Source organism: Platalea leucorodia (genome assembly GCF_965183815.1).
Source record: "Platalea leucorodia genome assembly, chromosome: W".
Lineage (NCBI taxonomy): Eukaryota > Metazoa > Chordata > Aves > Pelecaniformes > Threskiornithidae > Platalea > Platalea leucorodia.
The window spans coordinates 9,797,472-9,813,447 of record NC_138859.1 but is presented as its reverse complement, the minus strand read 5'-3'; the positions used below and the strand labels follow the sequence as shown (position 1 = coordinate 9,813,447).

Sequence of the window (15,976 nt, the reverse complement as noted above, 5' to 3'; positions counted from 1 at the left end):
AAAACTATGAGGTAGTCGCCATCACGGAAACACGGTGGGATGACTCACATAACTGCAGTGCTGCAATGGATGGCTACAAGCTCTTTAGAAGGGACAGGCTAGGAAGGAGAGGTGGAGGGGTAGCCCTGTATGTTAGGGAGTGTTTTGACTGTCTAGAGCTCAACGACAGTAATGATAAGGTTGAGTGCTTATAGGTAAAGATCAGGGGGAAGGCTAACAAGGCAGACATCCTGGTGGGAGTCTGTTATAGACCACCCAACCAGGATGAGGAAACAGATGAAGTATTCTACAAGTGGTTGGCTGAAGTCTCACAATCCCTAGCCCTTGTTCTCGTGGGAGACTTCAATTTACCAGATATCTGCTGGAAGTACAACACAGCAGAGAGGAAGCAGTCTCGGAGGTTCCTGGAGTGTGTGGGAGATCACTTCCTGATGCAGCTGGTGAGGGAGCCAACCGGGGGAGGTGCCCCGCTGGACCGGCTGTTTACGAACAGAGAAGGCCTGGTGGGTGATGTGGTGGTTGGAGGCTGTCTTGGGCTCAGCGACCATGAAATGATAGACTTTTCGATTCTTGGAGAAGTAAGGAGGAAGGTCAGGAAAAACCGCTACCCTGAACTTTAGAAGGGCAGACTTTGGATTGTTTAGGAGTCTGGTTGACAGAGTCCCTTGGGAGGCAGTCCTGAAGGGCAAAGGAGTCCAGGAAGGCTGGATGTTATTCAAGGAGGAAGTCGCAAAGGCACAGGAGCAGGCTGTCCCCATGTGCCACAAGTCGAGCAGGCGGGGGAGAAGACCGGCCTGGCTGAACAGAGAGCTTTGGCTGGAACTCAAGAAAAAAAGGAGAGCTTACCACCTTTGGAAGAAGGGGCAGGTGACTCAGGAGGACTACAAGGATGCTGTGAGGTTATGCAGGGAAAAGATTAGAAAGGCAAAGGCGCAGCTAGAACTTAAACTTAAAAGATAACAAAAAATGTTTTTACAAATATATCAGCAACAAAAAGAGGGCCAGGGAGCATCTCCATCCTTTGTTGGATGCGGAGGGAAACATTGCCACAAAGGATGAGGAGAAGGCTGAGGTACTTAATGCCTTCTTTGCCTCAGTCTTTAATAGTCAGACTGGTCATCCTCAGGGTATTCAGCCCCCTGAGCTGAGAGATGGAGATAGGAAGCAGAATGAAGCCCCAGTTGTCGAAGTTGTCGGCAGTCACCAACCTGCTCCTCCACCTGGATGCCCACAAGTCCATGGGGCCAGATGGGATCCACCCGAGGATACTGAGGGAGCTGGCACAGGAGCTTGCCAAGCCACTCTCCATCATTTACCAGCAGTCCTGGTCAACCGGGGAGGTCCCAGCTGACTGGAAGTTAGCAAATGTGACACCCATCTACAAGAAGGGTCGGAAGGAGGATCCAGGGAACTACAGGCCTGTCAGCCTGACCTCGGTGCCAGGGAAGGTCATGGAACAGATCATCTTGAGCACCATTATGCAGCACGTGGGACAACTGGGGGATCAGGCCCAGTCAGTATGGGTTTATGAAAGGGAGGTCCTGCTTCACTAACCTGGTCTCCTTCTATGACAAGGTGACCCGCTTAGTGGATGAGGGGAAGGCTGTGGATGTTGTCTACCTGGACTTTGACACTGTCTCCCACAGCATTCTCCTGGAGAAGCTGGCTGCTCACGGCTTGGATGGGTTCACTCTGCGCTGGGTTAAAAACTGGCTGAACGGCCGAGCCCAGAGAGTGGTGGTGAATGGAGTCAAATCCAGTTGGTGGACGGTCACGAGTGGTGTTCCCCAGGGCTCAGTGTTGGGGCCGGTCCTGTTCAATATCTTTATCGATGATCTGGATGAGGAAATCGAGTGCACCCTCAGTAAGTTTGCAGATGACACCAAGTTGGGTGGAAGTGTTGATCTGCTGGAGGGTAGGAAGGATCTACAGAGGGACCTGGACAGGCTGGATCGTTGGGCCGGGGCCAACTGTACGAGATTCAACAAGGCTAAGTGCCGGGTTCTGCACTTGGGTCACAACAACCCCATGCAACACTACAGGCTTGGGGAGGAGTGGCTGGAGAGCTGCCTGGCGGAAAAGCACCTGGGGGTGTTGGTTGACAGCCGCCTGAACATGAGCCAGCAGTGTGCCCAGGTGGCCAAGAGGGCCAATGGCATCCTGGCTTGTATCAGGAATAGTGTGGCCAGCAGGACCAGGGAGGTGATAGTGCCCCTGTACTGGGCACTGGTGAGGCTGCACCTCGAGTACTGTGTTTAGTTTTGGGCCCCTCACTACAAGAAGGACATTGAGGTGCTAGAGCGTGTCCAGAGGAGGGCAACGAAGCTGGTGAAGGGTCTGGAGCACAAGTCTTATGAGGAGCGGCTGAGGGAGGTGGGGTTGTTTAGCCTGGAGAAGAGGAGGCTGAGGGGAGACCTTATTGCTCTCTACAACTACCTGAAAGGAGGTTGTAGCGAGGTGGGGGTCGGTCTCTTCTCCCAAGTAACAAGCGATAGGACGAGAGGAAATGGCCTCAAGCTGCGCCAGGGGAAATTTAGGTTGGATATTAGGAAAAATTTCTTCACCAAAAGGGTAGTCAGGCACCAGAACAGGCTACCCAGGGAAGTGGTTGAGTCCCCGTCCCTGGAGGTATTTAATAGAAGGGTAGATGTAGTGCTTGAGGACATGGTTTAGTGGTGGACTTGGCAGTGTTAGGTTAATGGTTGGACTCAATCTTAAGGGTCTTTTCCAACCTTAATGATTCTATGATTCTATGATTCTAACATAGAAAGGACAAACAACTTTGTTTTGGAGTAGGATGAATCGCATTTCATACACTCCAGTTTTTTATAATAGCATAATATTAGTTGACAGCTACAGAAACTGCTCACAGGGAAAGGAACTTAACAGAAGTATTGAATGTCTAGATACTGCATTAGCAACTGGGAACGAAAAGGAGCAGTACTACGACCAGCACACTTGCAGCAGACCCTTCACACCTGTCAGCGGTATGCACACACATACACACACTGACATAGCCCCTTCCCTTCTTACCTCCCCAGTCTGAGAAGCTGGAAAATGTGCAAAGCTTTTAAGGGAACACATGTTAAGGAAAGATATATTACACTATAAAAAGACTCAGAAAAATTCTCCTAAGTAATAATACAAAGTGCTTTTAAGTTTTTTTCAAATCTAGGATCCACAATAGTGCTCAAAACTTCTTCCTTGGGTACCGTGAAACAGAAATGGAGGCATATAGGAACTGCCAGCTAATTTTTTTTCAGTCACGTGTCTACCTTGTCTTCACTTCACTTTCTAAATGATTGTTTCTGGGAAAACACCTGCACACACACATGAAAAATTTACACACGTGACTTCACACTAGTATTTGCCTACGATGCATGAGGATACACATAGTTAAGAGTAGCAACAAAGATCTAAAATAAAATTTGAATGAAAGGTGTTCTTGTAGTAGCTGAGAAAGTAATTCCAGCTTTTCCATGTGCATTCTTTAACCACAAAACCATCCCTTTCTTCTTCCACTACCTCTTCAAACTTATGACAAAGTTCAGTGCAAGATTATTTTTGGTAGAATGTTCCTTCAAAAAACAGGAGTAGTGCTCAGAGGAACACCACAGAACATTTTATAAAGCCAGTGTTTCAAAAATCTCATTTCCAGTGATGTGAATCCACTAAAGTTTTAAGCATCATAAGAGACTTTTGGAGCAAACTGCCAAATGTGATGAATTTCTGTAGTGCAGACTTTGCCTTCTTGTTATCCTCAATGTCAGCTTTAGGCTTCCACCTCAGAAATATAGCTCTGCTAAATTATACATCAGAGGAAAAAATTATTTTAAATACCTGATGTGCCAAATGCAAATCTCTGTTTAAAAGCCTATAAATTACACAGGATGAAAATTTACACTGTGTAACCAAAAACCCTGATTGGGATAAAGGCCCCATCATGGCAGATGTATTGCAAAGGCAGAACAGAGCCCTTGCCCTGCAGAGCTCACAACCCAGCTTAAAAAAAACCCTCCAACATCCAGAATGTGACATTACCACTATGATAATTTGGACCGAAGAGTTAAAGTCATGTCTTTTGCTTTAGTTTCGAAAGCAGTTTTCTCATGCAAAGTTCCAGTCCGGTGCTATTGTCACCTTGTCATGTCCTTTGCCCTTCTCTGTTCCCCACATTTACCTTTCTTCTGAGCCTGGAACATTTCCAGCTGTTTCTGCTGCTGCCTTCTTAGTGTATTAACAATAGCTATTGCCAGCCTCAGTGCTTCTTGTGGGTATCCATGAGATCGTAATGCGTCCGCCCTCGCACAGGCTGTAGGAACATGTTCTAAAATGGAGAAAATAATTGAGGAATAGCAATGCTTCCATGTCTGCAATGGCCTGTTTTGTTAGGTTACTCAAAAGGGCTTTTTTTGTTTGTCTTCTTTGTTTTGTTTTTAAAACTATGCAAGAGAGACTTAAAGGACTACTTCTGAGCCAGCATTTCAAGGGAGCCTCTGTTCTTTTTGCCAGGCTTTTCATTCATCTCCCCACCATCCCCCCAAAATAATGCCATAGAAACTGAACAAAGCAGCAAGTCATGGAAATGTCTTTCCGGTTTAGCCACTTACCGTGCCAGAGGGGCCACCCGTGAGAGTCAAAGAGTGAGTTTTCAGTGTCTCCATGGTAACAGTAGTTGGTGTACAGGTCACTGCTGATAATGTGCTGTAAGTGGCTGTCCTGCCAGTGCAGATCACACGCCTCTATGGCTCGAGTGAACACTGTCCGATGTGGCCTGTTCGATGAATCTGTCATTTTCACAAGTTCAGAAAGCTGCATCAGCTTTTACTCGTTCATATGTGAATCAGTCATTCACAGTATTCTTGACTTCTGCCTATTCACCAACCCCCAACTGATGGCAGCCTGCCTTGCCCCCCTCCACAAGGACCAGCCCACAGATGACATTTCACATCCTATTACCCAACAGCTCAGATAAAGTGTGTGCCATTCACTTTGCATTCAGAGAGAGAGATCTACAAACCAGCATGGCCAATACTAAATAGGACTTTGCAAAGGGAACAGCTAGAGATGAAGGACATTAAACAGCACGTACAGAACTCCCCTAAAAACAAACCATAAAGTATATGGCACACAGCTACTCAAGCATCCCCAGCTTCTCTCCTTCTCAGACCCAGAGCTACTAGGATGAAGGACAGATAAACATCGCATGAAAGATTTTTAGTTGTTCTCTTTGAGAAGTGACATTAACTTTGAGCACTTGTATAGTTTTTTGTCATAAACATATAGAAATAATACTGCAAAGAAAGAAAGGTACTGAGGCCATGGGACTGACATAAATCTTACTGGACATCTTACAATGGCAAAAGTGCTCTGTCGACATGGCACTGTGTCTATGAATGTTGAAATACCATGTCAGAGTTGCCACTAGCCTGCCCAGGTTGAGCTGAACATCATGAGATCCAGAAAGCAAAATACCTCTGTAGGAAGTTATATGTTGAATGAACTTCTGTCCCCAGCTAGCTGCAAGATTTAAAAATGAACCAAGTCTATTTCCTTCAGAGGTAATCTTCCAAGAAAAAGAAACAAGGAAAAACCAATCTAAGCCCAAATCTGCCACCTCCCACAAGCATTTAATTTTAACTTTATCATGATTATATAAAATATGTATCAAAATACTGAGGGTTTTGAGGATTATGAAGGTTTTTTTCCCAGGTAAATATCCTGCATCTTCCTCAGTTATTAGCAAAGTAGCAATCTTTGCTTGAAGATGACTGAAGAAGGCTTCTGTCAGATTTGATAATCACATTTTAGATTAGAAAGCATCATATCAAGTAAGAAGAGACCTCCTCCAAGAAGGCAGTGTTGCCTCTGCATGCCCCCCCACACCTGTCAATGCAGACTGCACAATACAGAGCACATCCCACAGATAGCTGCTTTAGTTTCTCACACACTCAGTTTAATGTAGTTACAACAGATCTCCCTTTAAGTAAGTATCAAAGGCTTTGTAACTGCAAACAAAATAAAAACTCCAACACCAGAAGGGATATAAGATTATAGTCAAGTAAAGAAACAACAGGCTTTTACATTACATACTTCAGGGACATCCAATTTTCATGCAACAAGTATTTAGAAGGATCAAGTGAAAAGTTAGAAGACCTAACTAAACACAAATACTTGCTTTGAAAACATTGCAGCCCCAGCACAAAATAAACCACCCTATTTATACTTCCTGCAAGGATAGTATTAGTGAAAATAAATTTGGCTGGTCAATCCTCAACAAGGAAGTTACTTGTCCCAGGAAAGAGTGCTGAATTCTGCAAGGCTAGAGTATATAAGATAGAGGCCATATTATGTGTTGCAGTCAGTGCATATATTTAGGCTCACCTTGGTTAGCATTTGCACCCTGAGGCAAAGCATTGGTTAAATTGGGCAGCTCGTTTCCATGGTTTCCATCTTCCCAGGGACAAACATCCACACTGTTCCATTTTTTCAGCTGTTTTAGCCAACTGGCCTTCTGCTCCAACTTGCAGTGGGGATTTAAGACTATACACATCCACAGAGCACCTGATTTTAAAAAAAATTGCTAAATTATGTTTTCTATTAAAAATGCAGCAGCCAATGACTATTTGCAAACTTCTATACTGTAACACTTTTTCTCCCCTCAAAGGCTACACTGCTTGTTTCCCAGCTATGCCTAACACCAGGTAGACTGAATTCCTGACACAGAATCTTGGAGCTGGTGTGGCCCATCTGAAGCAGTTGAAAGACTATATCAAGCCAACCTTCTCAATTAAAAGGCATTAAGTGGGTCTTTTGTATTAGAAAATCCATAGTTCATGATGTATGGCCCATCAGACAAGAACATCAGTCAAAAACAAACAAGAATTCACATAAAGTTACAGCAGGAAATTATCCAAGTTTTTCTTCTAATTTTTGTACCAGAAGCAAATGCTGTTTTCTACAAACAAGAACTATGTATCTTCCAGCTTCACATTACAGGAACCGAACAAGTGCATTAGTAAGACATGTATTTTGTAAACATATACTTCCACACTCAAAACCCAGCAGAAGTACTGCTAATCATATAACTCATTCCCAAATACATCTGGACCTCAGAGAGCCAGTAAACACTGGTTTTGCACAGTCTAATAGGAATAAGATATTTTTACTGCTACTACTTCAGTAATTTGGTTACACTAGAAAATTTGTTTTACATTTTCTATTTATGGAACTCAAAGTGAAAGCTAATTTGCACTGACGTTTCACATATACTATTGTCCTGGTTTCAGCTGGGATAGAGTTAATTTTTTTCTTAGTAGCTGGTATAGTGCTTGTGTTTTGGATTTAGGATGAGAATAATGTTGATAACACACTGATGTTTTAGCTGTTGCTAAGTAGTGCTCACACCAGTCAAGGACTTTTCAGCTTCCCCTGCTCTGCCGGGGGCACAAGAAGCTGGGAGGGAGCACAGCCAGGACAGATGACCCAGACTGGCCAAAGGGCTATTCCATACCATATGATGTCATGCCCAGTATATAAACTGGGGGAAGAAGAAGGAAGGAGGGGACGTTCAGAGTGATGGCGTTTGTCTTCCCAAGTAACCGTTACGTGTGATGGAGCCCTGCTTTCCTGGGGATGGCTGAACACCTGCCTGCCGATGGGAAGTAGTGAATGAATTCCTTGCTTTGCTTGTGTGTGTGGCTTTTGCTTTACCTATTAAACTGTCTTTATCTCAACCCACGAGTTTTCTCCCTTTTACCCTTCTGATTCTCTCCCCCATCCCACCATGGGGGGAGTGAGTGAGCGGCTGTGTGGTGCTTAGTTGCCGGCTGGGGTAAAACCATGACAACTATCACTTTAGACCCTGCTCCCTGATGCTATATAGCAGGGCAGGCATAAATAAATCAGGGTCTCTAGCAACAATTTTCAAATGGAAAGATTTTTCTCTAAATCAGCTGTCGCTTCATCAGTGTGAACTTTGACAGAAGCATAAAGACATCTGAAAGTACTGTTTAGCAACAGTTCATTTGCTCATTAAGAACGTGCCTTATACACTACAAGAGATTTAAAGAATATGCTTAAACTATGCAATCTTCATGACAGGCTGAAAAAAAAAAAAGAAAAAAATATAAATATGCAGCTGGTTCTTCCAAGATAATAGAATTCTCATATTCAAGTATTCTTTTGCTAACTAAGAATGCAAAATGGATACCCAGAGCACAGGCCATCACATTACATTCATTCCTAAAAGTAACTCAGTATGTCAGTATGCCACAGCACAGGAGCCAGCGGAAACAGAGCTTGATCCTTAAGGTTGCAAGTCTGCTGCTATTCAGGCCGACATGGAATGGGGAAGTAATATCAAAGAAATCTGAAAACCACAACAAAATAAGATATGGTACAGTGTAGAACACCAGAGAGACACTACACTAATGCAGATTATTACTGCATGGTATTTACATACAGTAGAGCACACTGTTTTGTTGTTTTTTTGTTTTTGGGGGTTTGGGGGTTTTGTTTTGGGTTTTTTTTGGTTGTGTTTTGTTTTTGTTTTTTTTTAAAGTGTCCAAAACTTGTCATGGGAGTGAATAAAGCCAATACTGTTTTTAAAAACTTCTTTTAAAATCAAATCATATGACTTTCTTTAGACATGCTCTTCAATATGCTTTACTCCCCAGAGTCAAATTATAGAATAGAATCATAGAATGCTTTGGGATGGAAGGGACCTTTAAAGGTCATCTAGTCCAACCCCCCTGCAATTGGCAGGGACATCTTCAACTAGATCAGGTTGCTCAGAGCCCCCTCCAACCTGAACTTGAATGTTTCCAGGGAGGAGGCATCTACCACCTCTCTGGGCACCCTGTGCCAGTGTTTCACCACCCTCATCATAAAAAAATTCTTCCTTATATCTAGTCTGAATCTACCCTCTTTTAGTTTAAAACCATTACCCCTTGTCCTATCACTATTGGCCCTGCTAAAAAGTCTGTCCCCATCTTTCTTGTAGGTCCCCCTTAAGTACTGAAAGGCCACAATAAGGTCTCCCCGCAGCCTTCTCTTCTCCAGGCTCAACAACCCCAGCTCTTTCAGCCTCTCCTCATAGGAGAGGTGTTCCATCCCTCTGATCATTTTTGTGGCCCTCCTCTGGACCCTCTCCAACAGGTCCATGTCCTTCCTGTGCTGAGGACCCCAGAGCTGGATGCAGTACTCCAGGTGGGGTCTCACCAGAGCAGAGTAGAGGGGCAGAATCACCTCCCTCGACCTGCTGGCCACGCTTCTTTTGATGCAGCCCAGGATACGGTTGGCTTTCTGGGCTGCGAGAGCACATTGCCGGCTCATGTCCAGCTTTTCATGCACCAGTACCCCCAAGTGCTTCTCGGCAGGGCTGCTCTCAATCCCTTCATCCCCCAGCCTGTACTGATACTGGGGGTTGCCCCGACCCAGGTGCAGGACCTTGCACTTGGCCTTGTTGAACCTCATGAGGTTCACACAGGCCCACTTCTCCAGCTTGTCCAGGTCCATCTGGATGGCATTACAACTGGTTCTTATTATTAAGCATCAATACATTCAGCACTGCCCAAGACAAAAGGACTATATTTCTTACAATGTACAAAACAGAAGATGGGGCATATTGGAAAGCCTTATAGAATAGTTATCTTGGGCTTACTTATTTATTTTCAAAAACAACTATTACTTTAGGGTACTGAGGAGACACTGTACCTCTCAGCATCTAAAAAAAAAAAACAAAACAGTTTAATACTTCGTAACCAGATTCCCAGTGTTTTCAGGCTGAAGCAAAAGCCAAGTGGAATATCTTAACCACATGTGGTATTTCAATCATCCAGCAAGGCGGAACGCACACTACTGATTACACCATGCCCCTACAAAATGAGTGGCCTTTTCTTTTTCTGTATCTCAGAAACACCACTAGAAGCAAAGGAATTCACTTGCCTTCTTCAGAAGCTCCACTATCCATGTGGTACATCTAAGAGGCAGGAAAGGGAAGAAATACCCCAAGGTACCAAAATCCTTTAAAAACTTCTTTGGTTTAAAGAGGGAAACTATGTCAAGCACAACTACATTGTTAGCAGCGATTGTCTCAGAAATCCACGCTATTTTTATGCAAGTGAAGCACAAGGACAAGTGTATTTCTAATAAACCCCACAGAAACCACTTAAAATTTCAATAGATCAACTGCACCCTGTTCGCAGTGACTTCAGGGCGAGCTGCGTGCACATCTGAGATCTCGCCCAGCTTTCACGGCTGCCTGATTCCCTGCAGAAAGAGGAGAGAGACAAAACTCCCTCACTGAGAAGGGAACAGAAAGAGCCTCAGGCTCAGCTCATGTAGCAATACAAAGGCTACCATCTGAGAGAAGGAAGCATAATGCCAGTGACCCCACACTCTTCAGCCTATTTGGGTTTCAAGTTTTTGTGTGTATGTGTGTGATCCCCCCCTCCCCCCCCCCAGCATATGTGTGTGCGCCTGTATTCATATTTCTTCCTCCTCCTTCTCCCCAAGCACCTTCCCCCTCCCCTGACATCTGCTCCATTCTGGCTGTTTCAATTCACTGGTTCCTGTCCTGCTCCTAGCCCTGAAAAGTCTGAGGAAAATGTTCACTTGTGCCCAGATTTTACCACATGCCAACTGGAAGGAGCCTGGAGGATATTCTTCCTGTTTCACCCTGATGCTGCTCAGTGGAAGCCCTCATGAGCTGGCCCTTAAATGTCACCACCAACCTGAAAGCTTACACTGGCCTTAAACAAGAGATTCTCTGTTTTCTGCCTAATGACTCCTATATGGGGAAACTGCTGATCACACTTACTACAGATAAGGCTTATGGAAAAATGAAGGGCAGCTACTTGTAATTAATTTGTGGGGAACATATCTAAATCCATTTCTAGTGACTTCAGCCTGGAAACTGCTGTTTCCTGGAAACAGCCTATTCTCAAAAGAAGTTTCCCAAAATACATTCCTGGCATTCTCAAGTAAGTTTACCTGTTTGACTAGATTTAATGTTGTCACCAATGCCACCCACAATATGAACAAATGTCTCATTAAATGGAAAAAAAAAAAAAAAGAAAAAAACCCCAGACAAACAGAGAATGTGTTTGTGCTTACATATTCTGTTTTTCTAACACAGCTCATTTTTTCCTGTCTCACTTTTCCCAGGCACCAGATATCTTTTTATACTGGATCTCAGAAGGCTGACACATCTCCCCCTGAACTAAACCAAAAGTAAAGTTCTGATTTGGATCCCTTGACTGTGACCCATGTCTTTCCAATATGAAGCTCCTCACAGCACAGTGGCAGAATATCACAAACCAATATGCAAATTTTTTCCCCCAGAAGATAACTGTAAGACAAGTCATGCTGTGACTGCAATTTGATATTAATTTCACAAGGGAATGAATATTAGAACTGTTATATTGCAGTGAGGAATTGCCTATTTTGGTTCAACACTAATCCTTTTGACCTGGAAAAAGCCAGCTTTGCCAAAACAGACCTTTGGTTCAAATAGCCTTCTTTTTGAAAATGCACAGTTGTCATTCATCTTTAGTGCACCTCACACCACAAAGAAATAGGTTACATTACTGCTTTACACAATGCATGCATGCCTTGTACATACAGGGGGAACATCAGTACTTTTGTATTTCTCAGTAGACATCCATACCTCTGAATTCATGAGGGAGAAAGGAACAGCATGCCTTTACACTGATTAGGATTTAAACATGCAAATTGAAAAACATTAAGAAGCATTCAGTCACTGTAAAAGTAGGTGTTGTAATAATTACACATCTTGTGTATGCATGTATTCATGAAGCCAAAGAAAGTGCAAGGAATATGTATAGACTCTCCCAAGAGATTAAGCATTGCTCGGTTTTCATAAATCCCATTATATTTTACTCTTGTCCCAGTAAATGGGAGGGTGGTGGTGGAAACAGTTTTAATGGGGGCTAGGACACTGAGCATGACTGAAGATCCAGCGTACAATTCTGTTTGACTGTTTGATTACAGTCTTCCCAAGAAATCTGCTTTTCCTAGAAATATTATGCTACCTTGTCAGGGCTGCTGTGTAGCTAAGTTTGGGTCAGCGTTTCCTCATTTACAATATCTGTGTAACCAGTGGCTGAAACTTGGCCTTTGCCTTGGAATTTTACATTTAATATACTTAAGATCAATCCATTCATTTGCAAAATTAAAATATGCAAGACTGATGCACATTTGACATGTCTTTGCTCTTCCCGTTAATGCACGTCTCTTTCTTAAAAAACTAAAAACCCAAAAGCTACTAGGTTAGTAACATTTGATTATTTCAAAGAAAGTGGAGCCAAGTAATCAAGATCATTCCCTTTGTGCAACAGACAAATCAGCTTCAGCACTTGCTGCACACTTGCCACTGTGTCCCATTTGAGTCTAATCAATTCTATTACAAAAGCATAATTTTCCAGCATTGGAAGTGCCAGAATAGAAACAATAATAGGAGACAGAACCTATGACCCCTTTAAAATAGAAGTGTCAGCAAAGGATTTTAAAGTGGTTTACATCTGTTTTTTAAACACATATGCACTTTCACTGGGACAGTCACTTGGAAAACTCAAAGAAGGTAGTGTATGATGATATTTATTGCTTCTTAACAAGGACAAGTGCCTTCAGAATGACTGGCAAAGCCACCTCCCTCCTCCAGGAATGGAGAGATCTCCATTAGAACAAAGCATAATCAGAAGTCTCACTGGAGAATGGTCCAATTAAACAGTTGCTTTTATGGAATAGTGAAGATAGGCAAAGCACTTCAGTGCTGTTCTCTCCTTGATAAGAACACCAAGGAAAAGTACTCTCGGCATTCAGTTGGATCCAAGTTGCAATTTTATTCATAAAAATAATTCCTTAATGCACTCTGGTTTCTCTATGCAGCTTTCAGAAAAAAAGGCTTGCTATGGGTGCTGTGTTTCTTAGAGAACAGAATGTTTCATTTTGCTCTAATTCATTCTATTACTGAATTAAACTTTGATTTATTGGTCTTGACAAGTGCTTCATGCTGATTGTATTGTGTATGATAGTATAATCACTCCCCATGCATTTCACACTAGCTGGCTGATTAATGCAATAGATTACCTGCAGCACTGATGGCAAGAGGGAATCATTGCTCTTCTGCACACTAAACTTTGAATGTGCATTAGAGGGAGTGGAGGTGTAACCCAGGGACAAAAAAAGTGTCTAATTCCTTAAGTTTCCCTTTCTCTCTTGCTGCATACCTCTGCTCCAAGGGTTAAAGGCACACTTGTATTCAGCTGAAAGGAAACATGTATTTACATTTTGAGATTCTATTCTAAGCTGTCATCAACTACACGCTCTGATCTGTGTGTGTCAAGTAACGAAAAACTCCTGCTCCCGTCTTCCTACATTTTCAACTTTTAGCACAATGGAAAAAGGAACTAACCAAGCACTTCTGTCATTTTGCATGATCCCGTTGTTCTGGGTTATGCCTTTTTCAGTTTGTTTTAAAAACTGCTGCATCTTTGCGGACACGCTGCCATTTGACCAAAGGGTTTCATAGAAGAAGAGAAATTTGCTTGAAAGGTGCAGTTTACAGTATCATAGCCTGAGACTACAATCTCCCTAAGAGAGTATTTCGGTATCTGTCACATGTCCATTAGATGCCTCTCTATGCACTTATAGTACCCTATAACCTAATTACCATAGCAAGGCATGGACTATTAGTCTACAAAACTAGGGGGAAGTATAAAGCACCTGCAAATTAATCTCACCGATTAACTTCTCTAATATCCACAAAACCATTCATTTGTTCACAAACAGTCAATTGAAGGTAAAAACATTGCTAATACTAGCACAAATAGTACAAAAATACTCCTTTATGAATAACTTAATATGATTCTTCACAGTTTTAAGTAGTTGCCTGCATTTACAGCTAGGTGGTGAACACAAAGTATGCTCCTGCCCAAAACAGAGACTACATATTTTATCAAATATTTTAACTGGTAATACACTCTCAGCAGTCACAGTCTATTTTCAGAGACTTTGACAATTTTCAGAATAAAAGTTAATGTGACTTCTAATTATAAATATACTACCCTACCTCTATTTAAATCTATCATAGAGATGAATGAATTCTTCTCAGTTAATTTTCTTAGGAAGATGCAAAACTGGAAAGTTTGAGAAGTTTGTCAAACAAAACAAGATATTCATAAAAGAAAGGGATGAAAATACATCTCATTTTTTAAAAGAGTGGAGCAAGTGCAAACACTCCCTTATATGGTGGGAAAGGTCAGGAAAAAAGTATGAATGATTGCCACAACTATGTTCACGGAAGGTAAATAACCCACTATAAATGGCCAGAAGAACACATTCTGATTGTCTAGTCTGAATTCCTTCATACTCTAAGATTTCCTGAGTTAATTTTGTCTTCAAGTCCAAAAGTGATGGTTGAGTTTTTACAAAAAACAGCATACTTCAATTTTTAAGATTTCCAATATGAGAATCTAGCACAGCTCCTGGTTAGCTGATCTACTGCCTGGCTACCATGACTCAAAATTCTAAGCTTATTTCAAGTTTTCTAGCTAAATTTGTCCAGCTCCTATTACAATTTTCAGCTACCTTTTGTTTGCTTGGCAGAAGTGTCTTCACTATCAAGTTTTTAGTCTACGTAGGTCTCTTAAATCATGAAGGAGATAACCCTCCTTTGTCTTGCATGACAGACCTAGCAGACCAAGATTCTTGCATCTCTCACTTTAGATATTACTTTTCCAATTTTTCGGTTATTTTTCCAGTATCCATTCAAGACAGAAAACTGGAAAATATCACAAGGCCAGATTGCTGGACCGCAGAAATTCGTGAAGATTCAGTAATCCCTCTCCATAGATCTATTACGTCTCTTTAGCTCTGGTATTTACTAGAAGTGGTATCAGAATATTAAATGGCAGCTTAACATTATTGAAGTATTAAAAATAGAGGAAGGAAAAAAATAACGCTAAGTACCAGTTTGGGCTCACAGTAAAACTCTGACCTTAATCTTGGAAGTCACGACTCTACAGTTAGGGCTGCAATTAGTTTTGTACCAGCTCTAATACAGAACAATTTTTAGAATATTTTAGAACATTTATAAGTAAATCAGTTCAACAGCTTAGGAATAAAAACTTCAAAAACTGTTTTAATGTGGGTACTTGAAGAAATTTGGCTCCTACTGTAAAAGTACTTTCCATCCAACTGAACTAAATGGAAACCCAAACTTTGTGTACAGCATTAAAAATGTACCCCTCAAGCTATGCTTATAGACTAAAGTTAATTACTTTCACCATTATTCCTGAAATCCGATAAATGCAGTTTAACCACAGGAAAGAATCCTCTCTTTGAAAATAGCTCCCACTTACTGTCATTCTCCAGCCTCATATACCCTCAATTTCAAATACCATTATGGCACATGCCAATAATCTTCTACTGTTTGTAATGAAGGACGAAGGAAATCATCCTCAAAAAAGATGGACAGAACCCATCTTTGCACAATGGCAGCCTGTCTTCATTCACCAGGGAAATGAACTTGACAGCAACAATTGAGACACTCCAGGGCCACGACAGCAATTTCTTTAGGTTGTCATCCATAACTCAGGCCTTAGAGCAGCAAAACTATCTTGTGATGCTAATTCAGAAGTACTGTTAATTTAGTGCCTCCAATAGCATAAATCATTCAAATACACTGACATATTAACAGCTTATTCTGTGAAAGAGATGTAACCTTAAGTGCATGAACTGAAGGCACATGTGTTTTGTAACTGTATGGCAACCGCACCATGGCAGCTAAAACTAAGCAAAACAACAGTAAAGAAAAGGATTATCAATTAAGCAAAGACAGCCTACTGGATATGACACAGTTGTAGACACAAGTATCTACACCAATGCACGCAGCATGGGCAATAAGCAGGAGGAGCTGGAAGCCACTGTGCGGCAGGAAAACTATGATGTG

General features: G+C 42.1%; 1 protein-coding gene across 1 annotated transcript in view; it reads right to left on the bottom strand.

The window, feature by feature from the left end:
• The window catches only part of LOC309601573 (zinc finger SWIM domain-containing protein 6-like), a 140,359-nt gene that overhangs the window by 24,564 nt on the left and 99,819 nt on the right, over window positions 1-15,976 (bottom strand). Inside the window, exons 5-7 of the mRNA XM_082334660.1 lie at window positions 6,385-6,564; window positions 4,611-4,787; window positions 4,181-4,327 (exon numbers count right to left, since the gene is read on the bottom strand). Coding sequence (XP_082190786.1) covers window positions 4,181-4,327; window positions 4,611-4,787; window positions 6,385-6,564 — 504 coding nt within the window. The remainder of the gene's footprint in view (window positions 1-4,180; window positions 4,328-4,610; window positions 4,788-6,384; window positions 6,565-15,976) is intronic.